Source organism: Saccostrea echinata, unplaced genomic scaffold (assembly GCF_033153115.1).
Source record: "Saccostrea echinata isolate AGI-Se365-2 ecotype Australia unplaced genomic scaffold, CSIRO_AGI_Sech_v1 ptg000054l, whole genome shotgun sequence".
In the NCBI taxonomy this organism is placed as follows: Eukaryota; Metazoa; Mollusca; class Bivalvia; order Ostreida; family Ostreidae; genus Saccostrea; species Saccostrea echinata.
The window spans coordinates 54,047,206-54,061,248 of NW_026889803.1; the positions used below are offsets into that span (position 1 = coordinate 54,047,206).

At 32.9% G+C, this 14,043-nt stretch overlaps 1 protein-coding gene across 1 annotated transcript in view; it reads right to left on the reverse strand.

Annotated features, from left to right (window-relative positions):
- Positions 1-9,925, reverse strand: part of LOC133205756 (uncharacterized) — a 44,771-nt gene extending 34,846 nt beyond the window's left edge. Inside the window, exon 1 of the mRNA XM_061341627.1 lies at positions 9,591-9,925. Within this exon, the coding sequence (XP_061197611.1) occupies positions 9,591-9,752 (162 nt within the window). The 5' untranslated portion in view covers positions 9,753-9,925. The remainder of the gene's footprint in view (positions 1-9,590) is intronic.
- Between the last annotated feature and the right edge of the window lie 4,118 nt (positions 9,926-14,043).

The window sequence follows — 14,043 nt, forward strand, 5'->3', positions numbered from 1 at the left end:
GCCAGATCTAGATAGACCAGAAAGCAGTAAAAGTTTAAAACCCTTACTAGAAAGGCCCCATAAAAAAGTTATCAACAAAATATTATGCAGATCACTCCTATTTCTAGTATCAAATGAAAGATTCTTATGTTCTGCTTTTCCAGAAAATGTCTTTCAATTTTTTCAATAGCAAGCACTTGCAATAAATGAAAAGTTTCTCTCTAATAAAATTTTGGTTTTAATCCTGGCTGTGGATCATTAAAATATCTGGAATTACATTGATTTGAGAATATATTTAAGAAATAAGGTATCATTTTTAAACATCTATCGGGATATAAATACGGGTTGGTCACGAGATCAAATTCCATAAAGCCCGAAGGGCTTTATGGTAAATTTGATCTCGTACCAACCCGTATTTATATCCCGATAGATGTTTAAAAATGATGCCTTATTACTTATATTTACATTTGTGACTTATTCATATCATATATTAGCCTGATTATAATCTTTAACGCGTGAAATGTTTTATTTTTTCAAACTCAACGGCGCAAGCTTGATCTAATGATTGCGCGTCGACCCTTTATGACGTCACTGAGAAATTACGTCGAACGTTTATGACGCGAGGAACCCGTGTTTATACGCATATAGATACACGTTGCTTTTAATAGTGTTATATAAAAGAAAACATTTGCAAATGTAAATATATATATATATATATATATATATATATATATATATATATATATATATATATATATATATATATATATATAATTATTTACTCCAACACTAGTTTGCCACAAAACTATATTTCAATCTACCACAATTTGCTTTCACTCCCTTGACATAAAACGGAACACTTTAAACACAACAGGAAATCTTTATATGTTTTATCTGTATCTATGTTTTTGATGTAGATGGAAAGAGAGAGAAAGATAAAAGACAGAGAGATCTAACTATTGACCATCCAGCAAGGTTGTTAAGTTGCTGCAACACTAAGTCTGGTGTTGTTCATACCAGACAACAAATAGGAGATCTGTCTGACAATTTATAAGTTTTGAAACTATACATTGTATCAGATAGGGCCCGAAATCAAAACTAAGAATATAACTAGGGTATCATGCAGGGTTGGCAGTCCTCATCCATTTCCTCAGTGTTACATGCCACTTGCTGTATACTCGAATCCATCACAACAGAACATACAAACAAGGACATGCAACAGTTCCTCTCTGCCTCCTCCTCCTCATCTGTGGGTTGCTGTTGACCGGTGCCTAGTAACAGTGTATACAATCTCCAACAACAGTATACAACAGGCAAAATGCACCTTCCCATGTACAGATGTCACAGATCATTTCATTGGATGAAAGATAATACCAGGATGTAGGACAGTAACTATCATCTGTGTAATCAAACCATCATCCATAAATCATACAATTTACTAAAAATCAATATATTTTTAAACTGTTTTTCACCAAAAATATATTTAATACTCTGAGCATCAGATAAAAAATATCCTTCTGTTGATTTTGAACCAACTGACACTTAACATCTAAGGACTGTCAAAATATTATAGTAAAAATGATCCATTAATGATGCCTTGATTACACAGAGGGAATCTAAAACAGAACAAACAAAATGGTAGCCATGAAACCCTAGATCTGAAAGTTTATGGTAATGTTGAAAAAAGATTTTTTTCTCTCACTTCTCTGAATACAAATGGAACCTTTACTACAATATGAAATTAAATTATGAATAATTAAGACCATTATGTTGCGATCTGGCACCATCTGTTTGCATGGAGAGAATACATGGAGATGAGTAATAGTGCAGGTGTATAGTGCAGAATATGGTCGATTTAGCGAACTCTGAGGACATCTTTACCTGACAGTATTAGAAGAGGCAGATCATTCTAATGCTATCCGGTAAGATGCCACCAGAATCCATCACAATAAATCAGTGCTTAGTGCAGTGCTAGTTAATAAAGAGACTACACAATACAAATACAATCTCAGGGGACTATGCTTTAACAATACTTGGTTTACATTTACTTTATAAAAAGTACCAATGGCAATTCACACTGGTGTGCAATGCCACGCAAGCTTTATTCACGGGAGCGCGGCAAAACTAGTTTTCAACTATGTTTCGCTTATCAATCACTGTTCAAGCATGAAAAAAATATATCCCATAAAAAAATCCTCCAACTGACTAAGACATATTACAATCTAATATAAATGAGGAAATTTGTCAAGGTAAAACAACAGCAAAATATGTATTTTCCAAAATAATTTTCTGTTTGTATATTTAACAAACTAGTGTGAGTTATCCCTTATCACCAGTAAAACAATTCATCTTCCCAAACTCTAAAACTCAATATGAAAAAAAAAACCAAAGACCGTTACAATTTGAGAACAGTTTGAAATTATTTCTCTGTTAAAAAAAAAATCAATAAGACAACTCAGTGGTACCCTTGATATAGACAATCAGGGCTTCAAAAAAGCATTCAATCACAAGAAAGCCGATTTGAAATATGTTATAATGAATGCATGGAATGAAAATAAGTCCACAAATAGCGACAGATATTCCTTTTGTAGCCAACACTTTAATACTTAAAGAGCTAATATCAGACCACTGCTTTTTAAAAATCAAATCTTTTAAATGACAAGAAAAGCTCATATCAATAACTTCTACATACCCTACAAGAGATTCTATTTCAAATTTCATAAATCAACTCCAAGTGTAACAGGGCATTCTTTTCAAAAAGTATCATGCATTTTGGAACAGGATTAAGCAGAGAAAATGACTTTATTAAAACCTTAGTTTCTCAAATCTCACCTTTCTATTCTCAAGTCTAACAAATCGACACTGCTCTCTTCCCACTGCATAGCCATAGATCACATCGTTAAACAGATTCTACGTCACATAAATTTATCTTTTCACCCTCAAAGTGACACACAAGTTTAAACATCCTTCCTAGTACGCAATGTACAGGAAAAATCTCTCAAAATCCGCAAGTAATTTGCCAAGCATAAAGTAGTTACATGCTTGACTAGTTCATGAGAAAGAGTTGCTAAATAAATAACTTGTGTAATACAATTCCTAACCCTTCTCATGCAATATGGCCCCACAGAATCTAACCATGCATAGGTAGAGTTATTACCATGCAGCAGCAGTCCAAGATATACAAGGTTTCACAACGACATCATCTTTGCTTGACAACAGTAGATAACAGATATACACAGATTCAAATCCAAGCAACAATGAACTTTCCAACTGAATGAGCATTTCATAAAGTCTTCACAAGATAGACATGCATACATCAATGAAGATGAAGGCTTTTTTAAAAAAACTTTTCATTAGCTACCTTGTCTTTCCCCCCTCATGGCTCTTTCTCTAATGGCATATGGTGGCTTGGGTCCCCTAGCTACTTAATACAGGTATCTTTAGATCAAACGTCTGCTCCACTTCAAACACACCTGACTGCCTGACACAAATTGTCATTGTGAGGCGTGGTCTAAAATTTCCTCATTACTAATTCTATAACTTACAACACTTGATTAAAATTCCCAAAACTGTATGGCTCAACTTAAGATACTTTTTGGTGATTTGAAAAAAAAAAACAATATTTCTCAATGGGAAAATTAAGTTTTATGCAAATAGTTTCTGAAAAAAAACTGTTATTCAAAACTGTTATAATCAGCTAACATATGACACAAAAATTTTTTATACTTAGAAATGATCAATGAAAATTCTGTCCATTCAAATACTTAATGGTGATCAAGATAGCAACCCACAAACTTAAACAAAGAAACACACCTGTAACAAAACCTTTCCCACTTGAAGATCACTAACAAGATAACGAGATAGAAAATCAGGTAATGTGCCCCGTAAAACCCCTATAAAATCACATTTTACACATGAATATTTCACCTGTATAGTTTTAAAATGTGTCACTACAAAGGAATTTTATAAACCATGTACACAACTCATGATACACATTTACATTGCAAATAAATCATCCTTTTTTCCCTTCTAAATATTTCTTGTGCAAATAAAACCAAAGAATCTAGGTAACACATGAAAAGTTTGTGTAAAATATCAACAGAACATTGGGACTGTATGCCGGGTGGTTAAGAAATAGACAAATATTACCTCCACAAAATTTAAATGAACAACACACAAACATTGACACTTGTCTTTGTGTCTTTGCTTAGTAGAAAGTCAATTTTCTTTCACACACGCAAGTTAAAATTAGACCCCAACCCAAGCCAAATTTGTGTTTTCTTTTTGGATTAATTCAGAAAAGCATGGTCATCGAATCCTTTGACAACTTCCATCAACATAGCTCTCTAAGAATTACCATAAGACCTTGACTTGCAAGTAGTACAAAAGCTTTTATTAACTATATTAAGGTATGATACGGAAAATATTCCTCAAAATGAAATGACTTTTTTCTCAGTCCCCATGAAGATAAATTACATTCATTGTAAGAAGAAAGCAATTCAAATAAAGGCAACATCAAAGCAAAAGATCAAACATTTGTATAATGCACAATTTGCATTTTACACATTACCTGCCTTACAATCACCTGACAGGGTGTGGCCCTCTTACATACTATCACAATCATCTCTACAAATCCATCTTCTCCTCAAAAAAACTTATTTTCAGAATTTAAACATATCTATTTTCCTTAAAGGAAGCATAATTTGAAATGCACCAGTGCTACTTTTGAAAAAAATCACCGGGAAAAATAGCAGAAATTCAATCCTGCCCATTATATACCCGGATAAGTTTGCATTTAAATGAGAAAAAATTATTATTTGGCTTCCTTACGAAAAAACTAAACCTGAACTGAATTACCTCAAGTCCTCAAGCACAGTATAACATCCTCTAAGCATTTCAGCAATAGGGTTCAAATAAAAAAAATCACAGGTCTCTCTCACCACTCAATGCTAACCTCTACTCATCTCCTCTTTAAAATGAAATTCTCCAACAATGGTTGCAGGGTAAGCGTAGCTTCGTTTACTCTTTGGATCAGGTGAAATGTTTGAGCGCTAGGTATATTACGCTATGAAAATCTCCCAGTCAATATTGACCCAAACGTCATTAAACGTGCTTCAACAACTGCAGACTTAAGTCAACGAGAGCACAGTATTGTTAGAGTTTCCACGGGACAGAGAGTTTTGTGATAGAAGGGTTTTAAGTCCTCCTATCTGATATTGAGAAAGCACAACAGGGGAATTGTATCTGGAATGTTACAAACTTACAACAAAGACCTCCTGTATCAAAAACAACCAGCTATCAAAAAAAAATTTCAAAGCATAACCTGGAACATAAAAAAATGAATTAAAGCCCCATCTTACATAATACAAAAATAATGTTTTCAAGCACTGTATACACAAACTCCTAAATTAATACAGGTAGCAGTTACCAAGACATATATTTGTGAGTTTAAGCCCACCACATCTCAATAGTAACACAAAATATTGATCCTAAACCTGACTCTGCATTTTCTTAAAGACAATGTCTCCTATTTTGATCCCAGGATCAATACAACCAGGAAACAAAGGGGTCCTGCCTAGTACGAGCTGGAAATTTTACACACAAATCTACAGGTACATGTACTTCTTCAAAATTCATTTCTATTGCACAATTATCAGTACAAAAAAAATGAAAAGGGTAAAACCTCAGAAGTGCTGAATCAAACACCATAAATCTCAACTTTGTTGACTGTACATGGTTAAGGGGACTTTCAATCTCCCACGAGTCACGCACACTCTCGGCCAGATAAAAGAACCAACATCTCTGAATCATAAAGAAAAATTCTCCAAGTTTCTCAAATTTAAACCAGCGCCTCATAAATTGTGTAACAATATTTGTTTTCAGTAAAAAGAGAAAATATTTGTTTTTCTATTTTTAACTGTCCAATATTAATAAATATACCTCAAACAAAGAAAACACCTCACCACTCATTATCGGACCAACAAAAAAAGAATGCAGTGGTCAAGAAATCAATACCATTTAGATATACCTGGACATGGTCCTTTCAAAGAGGTCTGGTATTGAGCTTAAAAAAAAGTCATTAAATCTATCAGGAGAGAAGAGATAACTCTTTTGTTTGTAACAAATATTTGTCAACTGAGATAACAAAGGAAGAAGTGCCAACACCGGATTATAATGGTACCACACCGTGATCGATAAATTGTACAAAGGTATAGCGCTTTTTACCTCCCAAGGGATCTCACCCTCACATGATCCACCGGTCACCATCAGGGGGGAATGATCACCAACACCTCCATAAAAAGAACTCCATAAAACATCAATCATATAGTAACGTAAGAAATTGTCCAAATTATGGATCAAACATTAAAAAAAAGTTCAACAGTGTTGTTTATTGTGCAATTGATCAGCCCTTGTCATCTCAGGTAAAACACATCACTTAGAATTTCCTTCTTCAAGTTGATTATCATTTCTTTTTGTGCCTTTCTCATTATGTATGGAAATTATTTATGTTCAAAAGCAAAGTATGAATTCCCTGTCTCAGTGTGGCAAGACTGAGGCAGAAAAAGCTATTAAATTTCACAAAGGTTTTGACACCATTCTTCAATCACTACATGCCAAAGCAAACTCCACACAACTTCCTACTTAGCGAACCTGACTTCTCTATACAGTTTCTCTATCAATCCTCCAAGGCAAAAAAGAGAATCAATTTATTTCCAAAAAATCAATGAAGAACCATAGTTTTCTTACACATTTTCTCCCCTTTGTGTCATTTCACCTAAAATTGCTATGTCAGAATTATACCTTGCTTGGTGTAAAAATATTGATATTGACCGAAACATTTTTGGAATATCACAACTGAATGTAAAACATGTTTGAGATGGGTTGATAGTTAAATTTCAATACAATGTTCATTTTCATGCCAGAGCTGGAAAATCATAATACATGTAGTTTCAAATGGAAAATCAGTGTCTCAGTTAAAACTTTCAAAGAGATTTTGAAGAATTCAAATGGATTCACAAAATCATTTTTAGCAGAAGCTTTTCAAATCCTTAATTGCAAAATTAAAACCAAAGCAAATGGTACTAATGTTGACTACCACAAGTGCATGCATTAATAGAAAAATTCACTGGAGGTTAACAAATTCAAGTAATCTCATTTAATCTCCCATTTCATTTTCTTTCAAAGCCCCTGAATGTTATCTTTAAGGATCAATGGGCTCTTAAAATAACTTTCAGGGAAATTTAAATATTAGTAAAGGCCTCTCGATATCTTAATATTTAAAAAAAATGAAGGACAGAGAAGAAACCACTTAAAAGTGCTTATACACTAGTTTTTTTGGTCTTGACATGATTTCTGCACCTTTTAAAGACAAAATAAAAATGTAGAGATACTAAAATTGGCCACCTCTGTTGACTTAACCAGGTTAACATTTTACTTAACAAAATGTACGCTGAAAACTGGTGACCCATAATTACCTGTATTTTACTCTCAACAACATGTATCTATAGGAAAAAATAAAAATTTATACCAAAAGACAAATTCTAAAACCCTTAAATTCCCTTTAGAGCTACTTGTGAAAATATTAATATACTTTTAGACCAATGAAACATGATAAAACACAACATAAGCCTAAACAAAAAGTTTATTATTTCCTTGCTAGTAAAATCAAATAAGGAAATATCTGTTTCTTTTTAAAAATGTAAAGCTTGCTAAAACTTTGTTAAAAGTAAATAAATGCTGTTCTACACCTTAACAACTAAGCAACTATAGCCCCAAAATCTTCAACACAGATATTGCTATGAATTTGACAAGTTGAAATCTAGCTACAAAGAGATATTTCAAATCATTTTTTTTTTGGGGGGGGGGGGGGTAATTTTTTCCCCATATACAATCTTTTGGTGACCCTGTCCTGACCATCGAGGGCTGTGATCATCTGTACAAAGGAAACGTCAACAAGTTAAGATCCTTTCTGTCTCATTTTAATCCACCACTACAGAACAATTATTTCATCTAGTTTTGCTGATCTACATTAAAAACCTTCTTTTATGTAATTTTCTCTGAATGAAAAGTAGAAGGGCACTTTGTTTCATGTATTTGATTGCTCATTACCTCAAGCCCCCCCCCCCCCCCCCATTTCTTTAAACTTGGTTATGATAGTTTTTGTTTAAGAAGTTAAAAAGTGATAATCTAACAAACTGATAATCAGAAAATCACATAAGAGTTTCTTTTTTTAGTTCAGTGGTCAGCTATAAAAAAAATGTTTTCATCTATTTCAACTGCAAAATTATTGAAATATGTACTGTATGTTTGTGTGATATATAATTTGGAGAACAGGTAAAACAGTGATACTGTAACAAATAACAAGAAATCAGACCCCAAATCAAGAGACAATGCCTCCCTAAAGGTCCTGCTTTTTCATCTATACATACATATTCTGTGGCCCCCAGTATAAATAATGAAATATCAAAGCAACATAGTCTAATGGAAAACACACAAAGGCTTCCAGGGTTTATGTAATTCTCCTCAGCTCAGTACCCACCTCAATAAAAAAGCTGACAGGAAATTAATCTACTTATTGATTTTATAAATGATACATTGAATATTTACTGGACTTGCTCATTGTTATTCACAATGAAAATGACTTTAGTTACCACAGGCAATTCTATATCATTATCAATTCATGATTACAATTAAGTGGTGGTTCAGTCAAATATCACCATAGTCCACTTCCAGCAATAGTATAAACCTTACAACAATAGTTTAAAATATCAAAAAGAATACTAAAACATACATTAAAGTCATATTAAAAATGAATGATATTTGTCCACAATCTACATCAAACTTAATAACCAACAAATTAAAAAAAACTTTTTTTCCCCCATAAACATTTGATACTTTGCTTTTAATTACACTTTCCAGTCATCAGTACATGCAAATAGCAACTAATAAATCTGGTGAATGACCAAATACTATCATATTTTCCACAACAGTTCAATCATCATCTATTAACATCTATTCATTTGTTAATGAATGTCTTATTCATCCTCTTTTATAGAGTACAATGCTAAGTCTGATTACTCATCAGGAATTTATGCATACATATATGCATGCAAGGAACATTAAAATTGTTTTACATTCACACAATCAAACCAATTCCATCAACAATTTTCTTGATAATCCTATAAAACAAGCATAGCAAAAAGGAAGTGTTATATGTTGGAAATGTAAACTATTAAAATACCTACATGAGTTGCAAACTACAAATGCCTACATATAGGTACAACAGCCTTTAGTACACAAATTGCATCTTAAAATTACTTTACAGTGTACCAGGGACCTATATATGGGTCCCTGAGTGAACGTACACTATCCAAAATACCAACACCATTCTTCAACAATTAGACAATTACAACTATGCATACCTTTACAATTATAGTCTGATAAGATTTAAAAAGAAAAAAATATTACTATATCAGTTAATTCTCTCAGCAAGTACAGGATAACAAATTAATCACTGGAAAAATGAATCTACGCATGGAAATATTATCAGGATTAATATTTACACTTTTAAGATGTTTAAATACACGAGCCTAACGGAATAGGTTCTGTACCTGTTTATCTCTCTTAAATTTTAGAAAGGCGTCTTGCAAATTCTCTTTCTGTCCACCGCCCTGAGAAAAGTCAATAGTAAAGGACTCGCATTGTTTTCGTTTGTTTATTCCTTGTCCGGATTCCTGTATGTCGGCCATGTTGATTTCTTCATTACCACTCATTTGCTAATATTACTGGCGATGACATGTCAAGGTTGAAGAGAACTAAGTTCACTCAAACGTACAACGTCAATTTAAATCTGCACAACATGTAGGTACACATGTTTCTTTGATTTGTGTAAAGGAAACCGCCTTGACGATTTCAAAACACTTTAGACGAGTACCTAATACAAAACGCTTTGATATTGGTTGATTTTATTCGGTTTTCAGCCAATCAAATTAAAGGAAGCAAAGCAACTTAGTGGACTACGGGCAATAACTCCATTTCTGCCTAGGGAAAAAAGTTTTGAAACTTGTATTATATAATTAAAGTAATATTGGGATTCGTCTCCTATGCAGTTAATATATTTCTTTAGCTCTAAAAATCTAATAGACACTGCTCTAACATTCATCAGCCACGCCTACATGAATAATCATTTATTGGAACGCGTGACAAAAGAAACTGTCGAGTCACTATGTGATGGAGTTAAAAAAAATCCTAACCAGTCGCTTTACTTCGATGAGCACAAATTGATAATGCGAATTTAATGCAAACAAACCCATACAACCGTATCCATACACAAAACGTGGTACCAGAATTAACTGAACTTGTACAAGACAGAATCTGTACACAGAGGTAGTCTTTTTAAAAAGTTTATTATTCCAGTGTTTACTTTTTATGTATATGTATAAAATTTTCTGAATAAAATAAATAAACTAATTAAATCAGTTAAATAAGTTGTCTGACTAGTTTTTTTTTTTTAAAGGTAGTCTTTCTTTAACTTGCTGCACATGTACAACTCGGTGATTTTTTTTAATGATGACATATTTAATAAATATGTTTCGCAAATGTAGCGGTGAGTTATGAATATTATCATTCCGTGTATAAGACTTCGCTGATATCTAGCTTAGCAACGCAAAATATACCCCACACCCTTTGTAGCTATTGGGTTGAACACGATTAACTCATCGATAATTCATCAAAACCGTAAGCGTCCGTATTCAAGAGCATCTCTAGATTCATCAATCTAAACAACATGATGCGATTGATAATACTCACACTAAGAAATGACTAAGACCAGCAGCAAAAAAGACCAAAAATCCATTGCAACAAATTATAACTTAAAACGTAACATGGTAGAGATCAAGTTCTGCTTAAAATCAAGATTACACAGAAAGTTTTATAGTTATTAATATAACTGGCTTTTAGCTACATGTAAATTATTATCGGTATGTAAATGGGTCGAGATAAGACTTTATTAATTCCGTTCCTTGTTGCAAATTCTATGTAAACGGAACACCACAACCAAATTTTTGCTCTAGTTAAGATAAGGAAAAAATATTAGCGCGCATTCTTGTCGGAGTTTTCTATACCAATTAATAATAATGATAATAATAATAATAATAATACAATAAAGATGAAAAGATAATTCAAAGGTCAAGAAAAAGTGTTTTGGTTTCCATCTCACCACAACTTGCACACCATAGCATCTTGAAAGCAAATTTACATAAATTAAACGCCGCTCTGTTATTGTCACAAGTTGTTTGAATCTATGACCTAGAAATGTATTACTTAATGTCTACTCTTTAAACCGGATGGGAAAAAAATTATATTTAATAATCATATTTCATACAGACTAATTAAACACTGGCCCCACATGTGAATAGTGCAATATATTAGGGATGGGTATCGCAAAAAATTTCGTATCGTGATATATCACGATTCCCCCCCCCCAAAATATCACGATAATATCGTGATATTTTTACACAGAATTTTTACTAGAATTTCTAATGAATTTCTATAATTTTTCTTACAAGTACGCTGTAAAAACATAACTTCACTTTTCTCATTTTTTTTAAAATATAATATAAAGCATGTTTAGATGCCATAGTTTAACTTTTTTCAACATTTTTTAGACTTCCTGTAATTTTTATTTAATAATTCAAAGAAATAAATGAATAATTTCTTGAATTTTTAATTATGTACCAAATACCGGTATTTTAGTCTCCGTATCACGATACGTATCACGCAATAAAAAATCACGATATACCGGTATACCGATAAAATCGCGCATCCCTACAATATATACGCAGATACTTCATACAATTCACATTTTAATACATTCAAGTATTGATAAACCTGACCAGCATTCAAATGAATTCAAGGACTGATAAACCTGACCAGCAGTTATTGCGTTTTGGTTATGATTTCGTCAGCTTTACGTATATTTTTTTTAACGATATCGAAGTATACTTAATATACAGCTGTCTAAAAAAAAACAAACAAACAAACAAACAAACAAGAAAATGTACATGTAAAGTTGTAAATCGAACTCAGACCCTCGACTTCCCAACAGAAAGAGACTAGGGAAAAAAACACTGTATACGAAATTAATTCCCATGACATGTCAATCTGATCAATGTCGTACAGTATGGGTAATGCTGCACTGAAGTATTTAACTCCACTTCCAAGAACAAGAATCACATTCGAACACTCACATTCGAAATTTATTACACGATGTGCAGCCAATATCGTAACAACTTATGACAGATAAACCCTAGCGTTTAGCAAACTTGTTCTCAAGATGTCAGATACTCGATCACGATGGGATGGAATAAATTCGAACACTTTTTCTCTTTTTCGTGCATTTCCCTTACCTCTTTCCGTTACAGAAGCGGCCATATCCGGTTTCCATGACAACAAACACGTGCTGATGAGCCTAGTTTCTGCATCGTCATCGACAACCTACCACAGATACACAAATAAATGACATCTATCTTATAAAATCAGACATTGTGAAAGAGTATGTATATAGAATTTAAAAAGTTATGAATTACATAAAAAAAGTCAGGGAAAGACATATTAGATGTAAGTGATAGATCTTGATATAAAACTTCTAATGCAAATGGTCGACACGTAAACCCATCATACACTTTTAATTTTTTTTGCAACTAAAAAAAGAAACATTCAGAAACAAGATTTTTTATAAAAACTTTGGATTAACCTTTAAATGATCAAAGTTTATCTTTGAGGAAAGATTACCTTTCAGGTAAGAAAGTTGAAAACACATTAATATATATTTCTTTCCATGAACTTTTTTATGAAAACATTGGGAAATATGATAATACGTACCTGTATGAAGTGTAGTTATTGACGGACTACATCGATTGAATGCACCAGACGGGTCATGAGGTACCCACTTTGCATCACTTCCGTTTCAAACTGACGCTCAAGCCATTTATAGCCTGCCACCCTTACCATGCGAGAAAGAGTCAGGTAATGTGAGGAAATTTACTTAATTGCCAACATGTCATAGAAAATGACAAAAAAATGTCGATAGTTAAAGCAACGTCTTTGGTTTGTCTTTTCCCCAATGGAGCATGGCGGGTATGTTGGCCAATCGATCTTTGGAGGTTTTATCGAAATAGCCATCACACCTCGTGTCGGTCAGCCTCCCCCTGTAGGTTCAGACTTAATATTTTGGATATACACAGACAAACTGATCAATACTGTTCGTTAGACACGTCATAAACTGGGTAAATTATGGATGATTCTTGATCAAAATTCTGTTTGATCAGCTACTTTGAAACAACCCCATGGTCGGCTGATTGATAAAAACTTTCGTAATTTTCTTTGATTTCTGCAGAAACTCTTTTAAACACGGTAACAGTGAATTCAGAGCAACCGACGCGTTACCGCATTTCAGCCATACTGTTTCAGTTAAATGAAATTTTATGTCCTAACTTGTTTCTGTGGTAGCCTAGGCGACAGAAAACTCAGTAATCAACTTATAATTACATAAGAAAACCAATCCATTAAAATAATTGCTGTGAATGCACTATTCATCTTTTTACCACATTAGAACCAGTCATAAATAAGAATATACATTTCTACCCCTATAAAGAATGTTATGATCTACCAGGCGAATCAGGCAGGGTAATTTACTAACTTTATGGCTTTCGTTATGAAAAGCGATTTCATCTTTACTTTTTTAATACTCTGTATACATTGGTCACGCATGGATATATAAGAAAACGTGTAAGATGTAAACGCTTTGCCCTAAGATGTCAACGGAACAAAATTATTAAAACCGCTGGATTTTCCAAACTTTCATAGCTCTTGCTCTATGTGTAATCGTAACAACTTAGAAGTCGGATTTCAGATATTACATTTGAACGATGGGAATTATTGGTCATATTTACTCAACATGATTGAGTTCAATTTTCTTTGTTTTTTCTTATCTTGTGATATGTGGTAAAGAATGTTAAAACATAATACTCTTTGATGAATGACGACAGATATACGAAAAATGAA